Raw genomic sequence first — 16,705 nt, 5'->3', positions numbered from 1 at the left:
AGGCAGTCGACTTGATTTGTAGTCCCGCTCCCTCTACACTGCCTCTGTCACTTGTGTCCTCTCCTCCTTCACTTCCTTCCTTTCCTTCCTTTCTTCTCTCCACTTTTCAACATTTTTATAAACTCCAACCACAATAACACTTTCACTTTTGTAGTTACCGACTCTATCGAAAAATCTTGACCCCTTTGTTCCCTTTTCTTTTCCACTTTCATTCTCACCCTCCCCATCTCTGCTTTCGCAGTTCGACTTTTATTATTTGTATATTTCTCTCGGGAGTCTCTTCCCGACACGCTTACCACTTCATCCCTCTCTGTACATAAGCGTTTAACTCCCTCTTCATCTACCCTTCTCCCCCCCATCACCACCACCACTACCACTGCTGCTGCCGCCGCCGCCGCCTCCCTCCTTGGCTCTCTCCATCTCTGTGCTCTGCAGTAAAACTGGTGCATTGAGGCAGCAGGAAATGGGGACTAGAGACAATAGAAAGGAGGAGAAAGTATGGTGCCCACATCTTAAAAAACGAAGCGAAAGCAGCAGAATACTTTAAACACATTTCAAAAATCACTGTCTTAACTTTAAATTTCAAGAACAAAGCTTGTTAATTCCACTGGGTTTTTTTTTCAAGCTCTCTTTCTAGAAGAAAACCTTGGAATTTCCACCTTTGTTGCCCCACAGAGACCAGCTTTTAAATCAAAACAGCTCGTATAAAAATATTTGTTTTGCTCATACTCCTGTTGATAAAAAATGTGCAAATTTGCTGTTTGGCTGGTGTGTGTAAGCCTGCTGCTCAGCCCGTCTCTGAGCTGCTTTCAGTGTTTTGTCGACTTATCAGACAGTGCTCGTCTGTGCATGGGTCACATTTTAACTCAACACAACGTCAGAAATGTGGACGCCTGCTTCAGGAAGCTGGACCGCATCTTCAACAACAATGAGAGAGTAATCGAGGCTGGAAGAGTTGGTATGGAAACATTTCGTTGTTTTTGTCCTGAGCTTGTGAAGCCGATGAATGCAGTTACACCTCACAATGCAAATCGTCCTCAAACATCAGGGGATGAAGATGCCTTTTCACTGTGTTTCCCATTTTCTTCTCCAGGTAAGGGCTATGACAAACAGCTTAAAGAGATTCTGGATGCAGAGATCCTCCCCGTGGTGAAGGAGTTTGACGGAAAGGAGAATAAAGGTAGGCTAAACACCTGCTCTGACAGACACATTACAGCACAAGTGAATGAGTCTTCACGCTGTCAGAATTGTTAAGTAAGGTCAGAAGTGGAGGGGAGTTAGAAATGAGAAATTTCAAAATGATGCCCTAGAGCACATAATTCACCAGGATGTGTTGAATCAAATATTTCTGTCTTCCTCCTCCTCCTCCTCCTCCTCCCCTTCTTCCTCCCTCCTGTCCGTCAGACACAGTGTATGAGGAAAGGTTGCAGACAGCAGCAGACAATTTCATCTCGTCTGCCTCCAAACTGCCTAGAGGTGAGACATGGTTTCTTCCCCTTTTCCCTCATCTTTTCATCCACACTGAGGCCTATATCAGGTCATTACGTCTCCCTCTGATCTCTCCGCTCTCCCTTTAATAAGCTAGTTACGTTATTACAGCCTTTCAAACACTGGAGAATAAAAGAAGCCGTCAGGTTGTTCTGACTCATACTTGTGGATGTTCACACTAAATTATTGATAGACTTTAAAATCTGGTGTGCTAAGTTAACTTTTCTACTTTATCTCCACAGTCTCTGGGTGTTTCCCTCCATGTGGTAAGTTTTTGTACTCCCAATTTGATTCCTCAGTGACACAACTTTTGGTAAATACACAAAAAAGTAGGGATGTGCCGAACCTGACCTCAACTTGCAGGTCAGTCAATCAAGGCATTATTTGACTGACTTGGGATCAGCCATTTGGGACACGCATTTTGTGGCATTTCCACTGGCTAATCCCGGGACAGATCCCCAAATAACAGAGACGAACCGTCCCCTTCCACTGGGGTGCCAGACTAAACAGATCCAATCCCAGAAGGTGGAGCTACAACACTGCAGACTGTTGACTGGTTACACTTACTGTGCAACAGCGGCTTTATTTCTCCTTGCGACACACAGCCTTCTCTGAAACAAAGCTTGATTATGCCATATGCCAGTCACAAAGAAGACAAATTGCTGGACGTCTTCCATCGTTGCTCTTTTTTTGCCATAGGTGCGTCTCAAAGCGATAATATGATCTCTCCTCTCTCCTATCTCCTCCGCGGCACCTGAAGTACTTTGTGAGTCACCATTTTGAGGACTGTCCCAAAGCGATAATTGTGCTTAGAGGAGCTATGATTGAGGAAACACGAGAAATGGCTTTGCAGAAGTCTTGTCACTGACAGACACACCCCCACATAGGATATCTCTGACTCTCTGATTGGACACTGCAGCGGCTCAGACTTCTCCACATGAAACTTCACAAACACTGCTGAAAACAGGCGCTAAGGATCGTTCAGAAACGGGTCATAAATCAAGTAGTTAAGTGTTTCTTGTAAGTTTAAAGCACAAAATACTGAACACAACCATCATCAAATCGATATAACGCAGGATTAATACTGGAAACAGAAGTCTCATAAATAATATCTTCCTGAAACACAATAAACTGGGTTATAGAATAGACTAGAATAGAATAGAATAGAATAGAAAATACTTTATTTATCCCCGAGGGGAAATTCAGGAGTCACAGCAGCATTTAAAGAAAACAAAAGTAAGAAAGAGTATAGAAAGTGCAAAAAAGTCCATAAGAAATTAGATGACGACATCCCGTCCACCACTCGTCCACCACTCTCCAGCCCAGCCAGTCTCCACCTCCACAGGGTCCAGGACTGAGCCTCCCCAGCAGTCTGTTCAGTCTCTGTCTCCTGGATCCTGTCTGCTCACAGCAGGCGAAGCTCCTCCAATGTGGCGCCGGCGTCCGATGTCAGCTCCGTTAGCCACGTCCGTGAACAGCACGATGCTGCTGGGTTAGCACAGCTAGCTCGTCCATCCCCCGGAGCTAGATCCCACGTTCCCAACAACGATGGATGGAAGGACAGGTCCATGTCGTCACCTCCCAGCTCACATCCGAGAACCAGTACGTCGTCCTCACCTCCTCCTCCTCAGCTCGAGGGAAATCATCAAGCCCTACACTAGTTAGCATTGACATGCTACAGGCTGCTAACAGCTAATTTTGCATGTAAACAATGCAGCCATAGTTACATGTAGGATCTCCAGACAAACACAGGAGAAAAGTAGTAAAAAATATCGCCGAAGCCACAAAAAGTTTGGTGTCCGTGACCGACAATGAGCCATACAAAGTGATGATCCACTCCAAATACAAAGATGACGAAAAAGAGACGAGAAAATTTACAAGAAACTGACAAAGATGAGAGAGCTGCTGCAACAGGCAGCTACTTGGGTAGCGCCTAGAAGAGGATTCTTAGGTTATATTAATACGTTTAAGAGTTCACGACCAGATTCACTTTAGATAGGGGTTAAATAATTCACAAATAATCTAATAGTTACGCATTTTACTGGTAAAGTGATCTGTGAGCTTTTGTGTGATTCTTTGTAGTGTGTTCTCCTCACGTGTGGCTGTTTTCCAAACCGCCTACTACATACTACATGTGAATGTAGTATGTAGTAGGCACTACATACTACCTCCTGCTTTTGCTTGTAGTGTGTTGTATGACTGTTCTGTTGGGTCTGTTTTGTAGTATACTACTCTGGTTTCCAGTCTCGTAAGGCGGAGCTACAGATGATGTTGGGTTTTTGCTCTTAAATATAAATATACAAAACAAGCAATTGGCAGATCGTGGTATTTGGTTGTTTTGTTAATCATATCAAACAGAATCATCATTCTTGTTTTCTAATCTTACACCAAAAGTTATATCGTTGAAAGGAATTTTTATTTTTTACAGCTGATGTAAAAACTACTTCTATATAATCCACATATGGTTTAAAAAGTGAATTAGTGGTTTATATGGGCTTTAATGAATTTGTAGAAGTAAACACTTCTTTTACTACTGGGAGTGACAAGATTTACGGATGTTTCTTCGCATCACTTCGCTTCTATCTCATGGATGGTCTAACGTTAGTGTTGTAATGCTGATTAGTTCCAGTAGATGGCGGTAATTTACCAAAAACTGCCACCACATAGACAAACAGCGTTAGCGCTGTGCATTGTGGGAAACAGTATGCCAGGTAGACTGGTCCGTTGCATACTGAGAAATTTTCCTGAATCAGTAGGACATCTGGGGATTTTTTTAGGATACAGCAGATTTTGCAAGTTTTGGCATACTACCTACTACATACTGAATTCAGCCAAAATAGTCGGCACTGCTAGTGTAGTAGGCGGTTTGGAAAACAGTCTGTGTGTTTGTTCCCTGCAGTTACTCTGGCCTGCTCCCACAGTTTAAATTCATGCTGATTAGGTTGATTGTCACTCTAAATTACCTATAGGTGTGAGTGTGCGCATTAATGGTTGTCTGTCTCTGTGTGTGAGTGAGAATGTGATAGGCTGGCCTTGTGCCCAGCAACACCTGGGATAGGCTCCGCCCCCTGCAATCTCAAAAGGGGAAAATTGTTAAAAATAATCAGCAGATGGTTATTTTGACAAGGTTGTAGCAGCAGAACTTCATTTAATACCATCAGTTTGATTGGCTATCTAAAAGCTGAAACACAATATGGTACACTCATTAAAACTACACTAAAGGCTGCTGTGCTGCAGCAACAAATTCTGGACCTTAAAGGTTTTTGAATTTACCACTTTGGACAGCCAGCCCATCAGCCCATCCCTCTAATTAAAAATGTATTCTCTGCTGGAGCTTTTGCACCATAGACTACATTATAAGGGGACCTAGTGAATGTGACATTACTCATTTGTTTATGACACAAAGTTTTGAAGCCTATCGTCAGCTGGTGCCACACTGAAAAAGCTGAACTCACCCCAGCTTTATCTGAGTTTGGATCAGGCAAAGAGGCAGGCCTTATTATCTGTATTATTCAGTTTTTCTACAGCCAGTCTCAAGCAGATTCAAAAAGCGTGGTAGCTTTTAGCACATTTTAGCACATGCTTCATATTTTAAGACGAGAGGTTGCTGCTTGTTTTTTGTTTTTTGTTTTTTTACCAACATCATGTCCAGCCAGTTTATGAGACAGAAAGTGAAGCTTAAATTTTATGGATGTGTTTTACATCAGTGCTTGCTGACCCAATTGAAGTGAAATGAGCTAAAAACATGTTTTAGTTGCTTTGTCTAATTAAGTAGTTTTTGTAAACAGCATTTTAAAAATGTACAGATCAACAATCTACACAGTGAAAAAAAATATCAGATCAGGCTCAGTATCAGCAGATTCTCAGTATTTTTAAAATGGATCTGAGGCTGGAAAAGGTATTTAAAGATTTAATCTCTGAGTGTCATGTTTCAGGTTTTCAGAGTGCGGGTGCAGTGTACAACTGTGTTACCTGCAAGTACGACTCCTGTGAATTCCCCTTGGACTGTCCAGGTGAGTGTTTACCATCATTCCCACAGACTGGATCACTGATGCTGTTACATCACTATTTTCAAGCTGGAAAAAAGGAGGTGTGCTAATCCAGACTTGACACATCCTTACATAACTGTATTTTCAGCTTCATAAGCATCCACTCGGGATCCTTGAAACGCTCCGCTTTTGATCCTTTAAATGCTCTTAGCAGAAAGTCGAGATTTGAAAAAAGAAAACCCAGGCAAGGTTTTATTTCCACACATTATATCTTTTGCACAGAACCCCCAAGGTACTCTTTAAGTCCTTGGCTTCTTTATGCAAGGTGACAGTTGACTCCCACACACGACGGTATTGGTATCAACTCTGTACAGCACAGCCACTGTTTAGCATATCATCACTTTTACTCCACTCCTCTGAGACTCGGCTTAAGTATTATCATTAAGGAGGGCTCAGACTGCAAGAGCTGCCCCCCTGTGAGTGTTATCTGCGTGTGTCTGCGTGTGGCTCTGTGTGGGTGGGTGGCTATATGTTTTTATATTTTTTTTTCACCAGTTAAAGATGTTAAAGTAATGGAGAACAGCAGAAGCCAGTTGCGGTGTGAGGTGCCTTTTAGCTTACCACATGATATCGAGGTGATCTGGAGGTTTGCAGAGGAGGTATGTATGCTTCATGGTGAACACTTCAGTGTCACAGAAATACCTTTGAAGGAATGAGAAAAGTAGAATAACTGTGTTCTTGAGATGGCGTAGCTTAGCAGAAATTCCAGAGGTATAACAGACAAATATGTCACTGATTATGAAGCGATACCACTTCCCATTCAGTTTGATACACTCACTCTATAATCAGTATACTTCAGTAACATAAATCAGCATGACAGGAGCTGGTCTGAGGTAAATGTATATATTATGTGTGTTTAATGCAGGGGAGTTGGGGTTTAGAATCTTTACTGGAGCCAGACAATAGAGGGAGCTCTAAATCTTATGGCTTCACAATCTGTGAACATTCATGATGGGGTATCTGCTCCGGTGGACCAATCAGGTCAGACTTGCTCCTGATTGGTCAAAAAAGGGAATCACTGTCTTCGGCAAATCCCCAAAATCCAAACAGCTCGTTTTAGGTCAGGATTTTACATCTAGAAGCACTACTAAGTACAGGTTTTGTCATTAAATATCACATTTTGTGGGCTGGGAGGAAAACCAAAGACCCACAAATTTCACTAAAAGACTTAACAAAGTGATTATTGCACAATATGGGACCTTTAACAGACAGCACAGACTGACAAAAAGAAATACGTCTATAAGGTCTCCTCTTGTGTGGGCTCTGGTTGTGATTCTATAGATAGAACAAGGAAATTTAATCTTCTTCAAATTTTCAAAACTTAGAGGGTTGTGTTTCTGAAGTAAACTGCAGTGATGAATCTTAAGTGTCTTTCTGTCAAAGCCTTTAAATTGCTTTTTTTTTTTTTAAAACGGTGGGTTTAGTTATTATTGCATTTATAACAGACCAGTTTTCTTTACAATATTCAACATGAGAAATGATCATTGAACACAGAAAATTCTGGCAGCGTTTTCTGGTAATGAATGTCCATTTGTCTGGAGATTTAATCAAATTTTATATTTTTTGATATTTTTTTAACATGACTCTTGAGAGACAATGTAGTCCCCTGTGTAAATCCAAAATATCTGTTGGAGTTGGTGTCAGAATCTGTGATAATTCCACTACATTGAATGTAATGATGTTTAATAAAAATAATAATGATACAATCATTCATTCAGGGAGAGTATATGAAATGGTTTGGTCTAGTCTGACACAAACAACTAGAGTTCTGTGATTTTCTGACAAAGCCAGGATGACTTAGCTAAGATGTTAAGCTAAACTACTTGCTCCTTTTATCAGTTTTTATCAGCGTTCCCTAAATGTCAAATCAACCTTCTGTAGAGACATCAGCTCTCATTTGATGCTGACTTGAATATTTGCAAGATTATGTTTTGTGGACAGGTGAAAACTCAGCAGGTGGATGAGTTTAAAGAGGTGACTGTGGGGGATGACAGGCTCTATTCTATACCTGTAACCAGCCTGCACCATCAGGGCACCTACCAGTGTGAGATCTACTCTGGACAACACTCCATTGTCAGACTTTATTATTACCTCACAGGTAACCAGACCCACTGGAAGTCATCAAATACTATTTAGGTCTCTTAAAGTGCACTGATCTTGAAGAATCTAGCTGTTTTAAAGGCTGTTTCTGCAGATACTAACTTTGTCTAAATTAAGCCGTGGCTAAATTTTAAAACAATCAATCATGTCCCTCATGGACTGGTTGGATGTTGTTGATAGAAAGAGGCATGAGTCCACACTTACGTTTGTTTCATACCTTGATACAAACTCCTCACTGGAGTTTTAATGATTCATTTATTTATGTATTTATTTTTTTGCAGGGGCAGATTTTGGAAAAACACAATTGAGCGTTAGAGGGAAAAGTCCAACGACGTATTTGTTCATGTATTAATTCTTAATGTACCTTCCTCATTTATTGTCCTTTTTAATCACATTTTAGTATCTGTTAAGGATTGGAGTATTATTTCCAATTGTTGTTTTGTTAAACCAAAAAGCCATTCTTAATGTTTTTAATACATGACTGAACACAGAATTGAAAGTAAAATTCCAAGATACTAGATCCTTTACATAATTCAAAGACTATAATGAAGTCTCTCAAGACGGTAAATAAGTGTGGCCCAAAGTTTTTGGGTTATATTCCCAGAAACAGCCTCCTCCTCCCATCATTACTCCGTGCCCTTAAAGTGGGTCAAACTCTGTATCCATCTCTCTCCCTCCAAGTGACCCCCCAGGTTGTGGTGGGCCACACAGAGCTGCAGGAGATATTCGACCTGTCTCTGCTCCCAGGAGGGCGTTTACTCCCTGCACCCGCTGCTCCTCCCCGCTCCTCCATCCTCCCTCCTTCACCACTGCTCCTCACCCTCTGTGTCACTTCTCTGCTCCTGTTGCTCTTCCTCTCCTTTGGGTAAGCAAACCCTGATCTGCCCAACATGACACAAAATATTCACTTTTCCAGTTGTGTGAGATGGTGTCTTATCGTCCACTCCTCCGTGTCTTCTTCAGGGTGCTTTATGTGTCATCATCTCCAGAACAAACCAGTCCTACTAAGGAAGACGACAGTGAATCATGAGATGAGAAGAAAGTGAAATACATACATTTCAGCAGCTGTCTGGGTTTTCTTCATAGCCTTACGTCATGGCAGACAGAAATTGTGTTTTCTCCCATTCCACCACTAGAGGGCAGTATGAGCACGTTTGTCATGGGCACCTCTCTGCACTGTGCTGCATGGAACACTTGTTTCAATGAAGACCAAAAGGTTGAGAAAAAAAAAAGAGGATTAATCTAAGAAAGCTTGTTTGAAACATGATGCACAAACACAACAAATTGTATGAAATCCAGTATTAATGAACTCCACAGGATCATCAATATAGTTAATGATTTTGCTTTAATTTTGCTACACAAATGAATGGATTCCTTTCATTTGTATTAAATCTTTCATTTATTTATTTATTTGCTTTCATTTTGCATCTATTAATGCTCTTTAAAAATGAAATTTACAATTTAGTTTAGTGGACAATGCCACTTCAGTCCTGCAGCATCTCTTTAATTACCTGTTCCTATAGTTTCAGTTTTAAAAACAATCCACAAGTTGGCACAAAGCACTGACTGATAATTAGATCTTCTACAGCAATGCTGATGTCATTTGATGTCACAGCTTCTTAACAGCTAACTTGAGCTGAGCTGTTTATTATTATTATTATTATTATTATTATTATTATTATTATTATTATTATTATTATTATTATTATTATTATTATTATTGATACGGTTGAGTATCAGGTCAAGGACAGGACTATAATGGAGCAGCAAAGTAGATAAAACAAAGTGAAAGTAGATGTGCTGATTATAAGAGTTGTGATTTGGGACAAACTTTTTGGGGGGCTGGGAAAGTCCCAGAAACAAAGTGCCATATGATGAATTCAGAGACTCTATTATGATACTGATAATTCTACAAAACTCAAAAGAAAAAAAAAAGAAGAAGAAGAGGATTGAATTGGAGACTTTTCAGAGACTTCTTTTGATCTGCTAGTGACAGGGTCCTCCAATATCATACCTCCAGGTGACCACAAGATGGCAGCAACCCTCACACAGACACATTCCAATGCCTCTCAGAAATCCCTGAACGGTACCCTGATTGAGATAACATTAGAATTGAACTTTGTTGCCACTTAACAATGTGGCACATCAGGGCTGTGGTCCAGAGAGCATATCGTTGCTACAATGAAGCACAACATCACATAAACAAAATCTGAATCATATCCGAGGAAAGAGAAGTACTCCTATTGCGAAAGATGTTGACACAAATTGGGACACTGTAGTCATATTTGCCAACATATTAATATTTTGAGTGAAGTTAGAAAGCTGAACGCCTCGCCCAGACCTCTCCAATGTCAAAGTCTGCTATTGTGGTGCTGTGAAAAGTACATGGTAGAAGTCCTTCACAATTACATAACACACTGATCCTTATGTACTCAGGTCAGACACCCCCTCTCTGACGCAAATCTATGAAAAGTTAGAAGTGTTAAAGATGTCTCTGAAACACTTATCAGGTGAATGAAAGGAACCAAGCGATAAGAAACAACCTACTGGGCTGGAATCCCGAAATAGCAATGTGTTTCTTATCAAAAACTTATAAGTATTATCACTGTCACATGCTGTTTTTTCTTTTTTTTTATCATTTCATTCCTAAATCAAAGTTTTTATTGTCCCACATATATGCAGAGGACCAGCAATGACTTGCATTCTTAAAACAAACTGCAAAGTCTGCAATGATGAGGGAGAAATATTTGAGGACAATGAACCTTTCATATCATTAAAACAGATAAGTTTATGTTGTTTTTCATTTTAAGATCTTTTCATATTGGTTATAACACCTTGCATACAACCACAGATGTACCCTTGACCCTGTTTCTGTTCATAAATGTGCTACTTTGTTGAATCTTTACTACCTCCCTGCTGCATAATAGTGAAACTAAACACTAATCTGTAAAAACTGTACACTCCGAGGGCATCATAAGTGGACAAAAAGACCCAGTATTAACTTCCCCAGCATCAAGAACTATGATTAATAGTTAAATCAATTGTGTTTATTAGTGCTTGACTTTTGTCCCTTATTCATGCCCAGGGTTTGGCTGGTTATGACAGTGGAAACGTAGAATTTACGTAAGACCAAATGGGAAAATTCTTGACTCAAGTTTCATCAACTCCATATCAATGAGCCATTAACTCAACATATTATTAGTGTCCGTATAAAGCATATCACAAATCATTATGTCACACATAGTCTAATGTTTCTGATTCAGCCTATTAACCAGGTTATCAATCCCATTAACCCTGCAGTGCCCACCTCTCCTTCTAATGATCGCATTTATCTTATCTGCTTTTCTTACTAAGTTTGAAGGTCTAGATTCCCTCCGTATGTTTACCTCACACCACCTTTAGCCATTTACTCACACAATATTTTAAACATTAATGCCTCAACCCAGCCTGCTCTCTACATAGATCAGAGCACCCTGCCACATCCTAAAAAAAAGCAAAAAAACATAACAAAAGGAAAAAATGGATATGATGCAGTTTGAGGATTTGTAACCCATTTACTGGCCATCCCTTTTCTTTCTAAATCCTCCAAAATGTCGTTATGGACTGACTCCTGAAGATAGTCAAGGTTCATAAAATCTTGGACAGAAACCAATCAAACTCCAGCCTCAAGCAAACTGAGCTCACCACACAGTGTGGTGGCTAGCTAAATTCTTATACACATGATCAAAAGTGAATCCAACACTTACATTTTAATGATTATACTAGAACTTATTGTCCTTATCAGCTCCCCTGGGAAATGGAGTTCCTCACAGGTCTGTCCTTAGACCACTCTGCCTTTAATTGCTTTGCCTCCTCCCAATCCCGTATCAAGCTACTGTAAAAATGTCACATGACTGTAATACTTATAAAACAATTGTCTAATATTTAGCCAAGCCCATTATTTGAACAACTGCCTTCCCTCCTGAATTAGTCAGCATGCTGATTAGGGATGGATTAGACCCTTTGATGTCTTCTTATGAACCCATAAAGTCTTTCATTCAGATGCTGTTAATAAACCAGTTCACATCTTAAATCCAAACAATTTGGTGGATGTAGTCTTGTTTTTTAATGAACCATTGTTGCCTAGTGAGTCCAGCGATGTCCCTCTTGTAGAAAAACTATAGAACTCAATAACCTGCTGCTCTAGTGTCCTCAGACTAACAATCCACACTTTGAGTTTCAGTCATTTTAACTTTGATCAATAAAACATACATTTTCAACAGTTTGTCCAAAATGAGGCTGCTGCTGACGGAAGTAGCTCTAACATATCCAGCATCTTCCTGTCAAATTATATGGCACACCTCAATTTCAGTTTCACATGAAACTACACTGATCATCAAGTCTTGGCTCTTCTTTCACTCTATGTTGTTGTTGTTTTTTTAAGTTCAGTTTTTTATTTCTTAAGAGTGTTATTTTGATTGAAGACTGTTTTTACTCACTTACTTAAAGATGCTATGAGTAGGACCTGTTAAAGTGGACCACATTGCCACCTTTTGGCCCAGAGTCTCACACTCTGTCTTGATGACCTGAATTTTAACAAGGTTTGTGCTTGTTTTGGAAATGAATGGATATTGGATCAGAACAAATTTGCTTTGTTCAATACAACTTTGACAAGGTAAGGTATTGATCAACAGTTATGTAGCACTGTTGTTTAAAACGTGACAACAAGCAAACTTTGTCAGTTTGTACATTAGTTTAGGAGCCAGCTATTGTATACAGTATATATAGTATACAGCCTGGTGCTGTGAGACGCACCCGTAATGTAAATCCTGATCATGTCCTGCCAGTCATCTACCAAACAGAGTTAGTGTAACCTCACTCTTCATTTTATTGATAGACTTACAAGTTTGAACAGACCACTGCAGACTAACGGCTGTATGTGGGTTGGAATGAACATCATCACTAACAGTTTAGTCTCTGTTTTAGCCTTTAGCTCGGGCTGTATCACTTCTTCTGCTCTTCTATCCTTTTCCTATCTGACAGTTCGGCTCCAGTGTTCACCATCACTACAAAATTACTCCAAGAAATCGTTTTCATCAGAGAAAAACACAAATCTATCATTTCACTTCTAGTCTTTGTCAGCCAGCGTGGTGTTGTCATGGAGACTTAGACATGCCATAAATCAGTCTGGTCCTGCCTGACCTGACCAGGAAGCTAAGGAAAGCATTTCAAAATAACCTGTAACCTGTGATATTGGTAATATTGGTGCTTTCCTCATTTTGAAGTGTGGATCATGATTATGCATAAATCTAGAAGGGAGAATTTTTCAAGATCACTTGATAAGTCCTCACAGCCCCTTAAATACACTCATATAACAAACAACAGGATGAAAAGTTTCTTGTATTAAGACATTATTCAAATTTTGACAAGCACATTTCTCTTGCCCTACACTGGGAGTTTTTTTTTATTTGTTACAAACCATTCAGACCTTATTTTTGTCTTTAAATAACTCAAAATAAGACATTTTCTGGACTGAAAGCTTTACTGACTGTAGTTTTACTCAGTGTAAATCTTTTTAAAAAAAAGGGTATTTTTCTTGTTCTTGTAAATCTGAGGATTCAGGAGGGAAAAGGTCATAAATAACACAGAGAGTTCAGGAGTCAGATTAAGTGGTGGAAGTCAATCAGAATCAGCCAAACTGAAGGAAAAACCCATCCATACAGCAGCATATACCAGCTAAACACACACACTGTGCAACTGGCTGGCCACTCTTTTTAAGCACCTGCAGCTCTGTCCTGGCTGAAAACAACTGGGTGAAAGCGAAACCAGAAAAAGGCGAACACCTCGCACTTAAACCATTGAAAGTGCAAAACTCAAACGTGTACTACTAGAAGCAAAACAAAATAAAAAAATAAGACAAAGGATTGACTTTGGGCTGGTAAAACACACTCAGGAGCTTCACACTGGTTACTCAGGCACAGGTAGAAATCAGGGTGCTGTGGAAAAAGCATGAGAAAACCTTTTCACACTCACTTTACTGAAAATAAGAAAAAAAGCTTGATAAGTTTTCAGTTTTTTTTTTTGTTGTTGTTTTTTTTTTTTTTTTTTTTTTTTTGCAGCAAACTGTTTTTTTGTAATCACTGCATATGATTACTACTGCATCCATAATGTGTAACAAGAAGAAACATGTGACCTTCTCTGCCCTCCATATAACAGGCTCTGATATCTGGTGCTCATCTGTGCACAATGTTGTCTCATTATGGAGCTGCAGGGTAACATTTTGTTCAGACTTTATGTCCAAAAGCCACTTAGGCTCAAAGAAGGAGAGGGCGGTGTGTTTAAAGCCTGTACACTTTAGTTAACTTTAATTTAGACAAAGTGTATCAAATAGTTATGCTGTTTGCAAATTCTTAGCTACAAAGTGTTTCAGTTTCCTCTTTACTGTTACATAGTTGCTGAGAACCTCCTGTTACAGATAACTGCTGGGCAGCAGACTGGTACTGTGCTCGGTGGTTCCAGGTACAAGAGGGAGACGTCTGAAAACTCAGGCACAGTCTGCTCACTCGAGCTTCACCTGAGACCAATACCTGCGTTCTGCTCAGGAGCCACAGAGAGACTGAGTCTGTGATGAATCAAATTCTGAAATTGCAATAAATAACAAGGCAACAGGGCAATACCAGGATACTAAAAAGTCATGACGAAAGCACTCAGGTTTCCCTCCTCATAAAATCAAACCCAAATATCTTCTGAGACAGGTGCTGGCATGTTGTTAGAGGACAGAACAATCCAGCTAATGGAGATATCTTTTATCTTATACTTCATGCTACTTCCTTATACATCTTAAAGTACTTATCATACTTCTTCAGAAAGCTGTTCCAACCAGGAAAAACAGGAGAAGAAAACACTTATAGCTTGTAAAGTACTGTATTACCCCTTGGGACCAATAACATATAATCTTATCTTAATATCTTATCTTATGGAAAGTTCAGTGACGCTCATACAACATCCTCTGTTTCGCTAAGCTGCTCCAGGTCAAGAAAGCTTTGGGAGCCCACATTTGTCTAAGAGCCATCATGATGTTAAATACCTCTTCTTCTTCTTTTTAAACGTAAAAACACAAATGTTTTAAACAGCATAAAAACAACCAGCTGCAACAACAGTAGGCATGTTAGAGAAGCAAAAAATGTTTTAATTGCGCTGTCTGCTGCCTCAACAGTGATGGAGAAGATGGGCTTTCAGCTTGAACAGATGCCACAAAAGAACGGGACCTTTAAAAGCTTTGGTGTCACTATCAGGGAGTCACTGTGCAGTCCATGTTCTTACACAGTCTATGGTTTAAACAAATCACTTTTATAAGGTATCGGTGATTTCTGCTATTAAACAATATCCATTTTAAAGCTACTGTGGGGAAAACTCATGTAAAGAAAAGCTATTATTGATCCGTACAATACACCTGGCTGGCTGATGCTGTGGGCATCTTGAGCAATCTCAGCTCTGATACCACCTTCAACTGTGTCTTATCTTTTTGTCCTGCCATCTGTTTCACTTTATGACTGAAAACAAATTTCCAAGTGAACAGACAATAAATGTTTCTATTCTCGTCTTGAATTACAGCTGCACTAGTGAGAGGTTACTGAACTTATTAACTTTTACACACTCTTTTTCTGCCTCATTTCATGAAATGATTGAGACAATATAGATCAAGTGTTAACCCTCAAAACTTTGTTGATTCATCTTTTCCAAACACATCACAGGGGAAATGAAACTCCAGTTTTTGTTGACTGTGGTTCATTTCACTGCTTCCTTTCCTCTGCTTTTTGTTGATAACAATCTTTCACTCAAACTCTTTATTTTTAAGTTTGTTAAAATGTTGCAGATATTTCTTTCTATGAAATCCTGCTGAAAATATAAAACCAGGATTTTAGTGGACACAATTCAAAATAAAACAAATCATTTTAAAACAGATTTGACCCCTGACTCAGTCTTATTTATTAACCCAGCAGTTGTTATTTCTTGAGACTATCCTAAAAAGCTTTTATATTTTATCATATGAGAATGAGATCATTTTTAAAAAGTCAGCTGTGTTGACCCTCTTACACTGTTGAAGTCTCAGTGGTGAAGAAACACAATGGGAGGACCGACTGAGGTCTGCAGTCCTTATAAAGCTCATGCTGAGTATCTAATTATAGTCAGACATGATTCAACACTATACTTGTCATTTAATGGGCAGATTGTTGGTATTTTTTCCACTGTGCTGCTCAGTTGCTCAGACAACCAGTGATGCATTGTGACAAGCAGGAAACGTAAACTCTGAGGATGAGAAAATGATGTCTGGATTATTTTTGTGTATCATTTTGGTTAAAGCTCCTCTGAGGAGTGTCTAAGATGTCATGAAGTGGACTCAAACAGATAGTTTATGACAAAAATACAACTTAGTTTTGTTTTAATTCAGATGCTTTTGCATGATTTGAGATCAACCTGTTATTTTTAATGCCTGTAAAGACTGCAGCAGGGTAGGTGGGAGGCAAAGTGATTTACAGCATTACAAAAAGCAGATGCATTTAAATATTTATCATCAAAGAGTAACAGTGGGTTATGTGTTAAAATGTACACAATTTTTGAGTCAGAAAAAATAAAATTAAAATGGGCAAAATCAGCAGTTATCTATATTATCAGAGGTAAGAAAATATACTCTGTCCACTGGGGGCGGCAAAACCAACTAGAAAAGAAAGGTCCCTGCAGGAGTGTTGGTTCCACTGTCCTTTTGCTTCACACCAGTTTCACTCTTCAGGAGGTCCAGAGGGGGTTTTCTCTCATTCATGCTCAAACTTACTCCTTCTATCTAAATAGGTAATAGGCAACAGAAGAGGTGGGCCTGTCAAAACCTTCGTATTGTACGTCATAAAATTCCCTTCAGTAGATTGTTGTTGACAGAGCCATAAATCTTTCTTTTCTTTTTTCAGAGTCTCGTGTAGATGCAAGGCGTATCTCTTCAAAGCTATGAGACTTTTCAAGGTGCTTAACACCTTTCACAACAGTAAAAGGCAATCATGGCCTACTTGTTTGTTTGTGTAGTTCCAACTAATCAT

At 39.4% G+C, this 16,705-nt stretch overlaps 1 protein-coding gene across 1 annotated transcript; it reads left to right on the top strand.

Moving 5' to 3' along the window:
* The first annotated feature begins 744 nt into the window (after positions 1 to 744).
* Positions 745 to 9,104, top strand: spaca6 (sperm acrosome associated 6). The gene is made up of 9 exons (XM_074682996.1): positions 745 to 958; positions 1,094 to 1,180; positions 1,405 to 1,476; positions 1,731 to 1,754; positions 5,424 to 5,501; positions 6,033 to 6,136; positions 7,479 to 7,635; positions 8,319 to 8,502; positions 8,601 to 9,104. The coding sequence occupies exons 1-9, from the start codon at positions 745 to 747 to the stop codon at positions 8,665 to 8,667; spliced, it is 987 nt and encodes a 328-aa protein (XP_074539097.1). The 3' UTR covers positions 8,668 to 9,104.
* Positions 9,105 to 16,705: the final 7,601 nt, after the last annotated feature.

The sequence above is a fragment of the Halichoeres trimaculatus genome, unplaced genomic scaffold (genome assembly GCF_033239565.1).
Source record: "Halichoeres trimaculatus isolate MK-OKI-2021-1 unplaced genomic scaffold, fHalTri1.1 fHalTri1_scaffold_12, whole genome shotgun sequence".
Taxonomy (NCBI): domain Eukaryota; kingdom Metazoa; phylum Chordata; class Actinopteri; order Labriformes; family Labridae; genus Halichoeres; species Halichoeres trimaculatus.
Note: the sequence above shows the minus strand (reverse complement) of the source record. Positions and strands in the feature narration are given on the sequence as shown.

Bases quoted from the DNA above. Each gene is read 5' to 3' on its own strand.
- spaca6 (XM_074682996.1), top strand. From the start codon at position 745: ATGTGCAAATTTGCTGTTTGGCTGGTGTGTGTAAGCCTGCTGCTCAGC. The intron at 959-1,093 runs GTATGGAAACAT...TTTCTTCTCCAG, and splicing joins AATCGAGGCTGGAAGAGTTG to GTAAGGGCTATGACAAACAG. The intron at 5,502-6,032 runs GTGAGTGTTTAC...TTTTTTCACCAG, and splicing joins ATTCCCCTTGGACTGTCCAG to TTAAAGATGTTAAAGTAATG.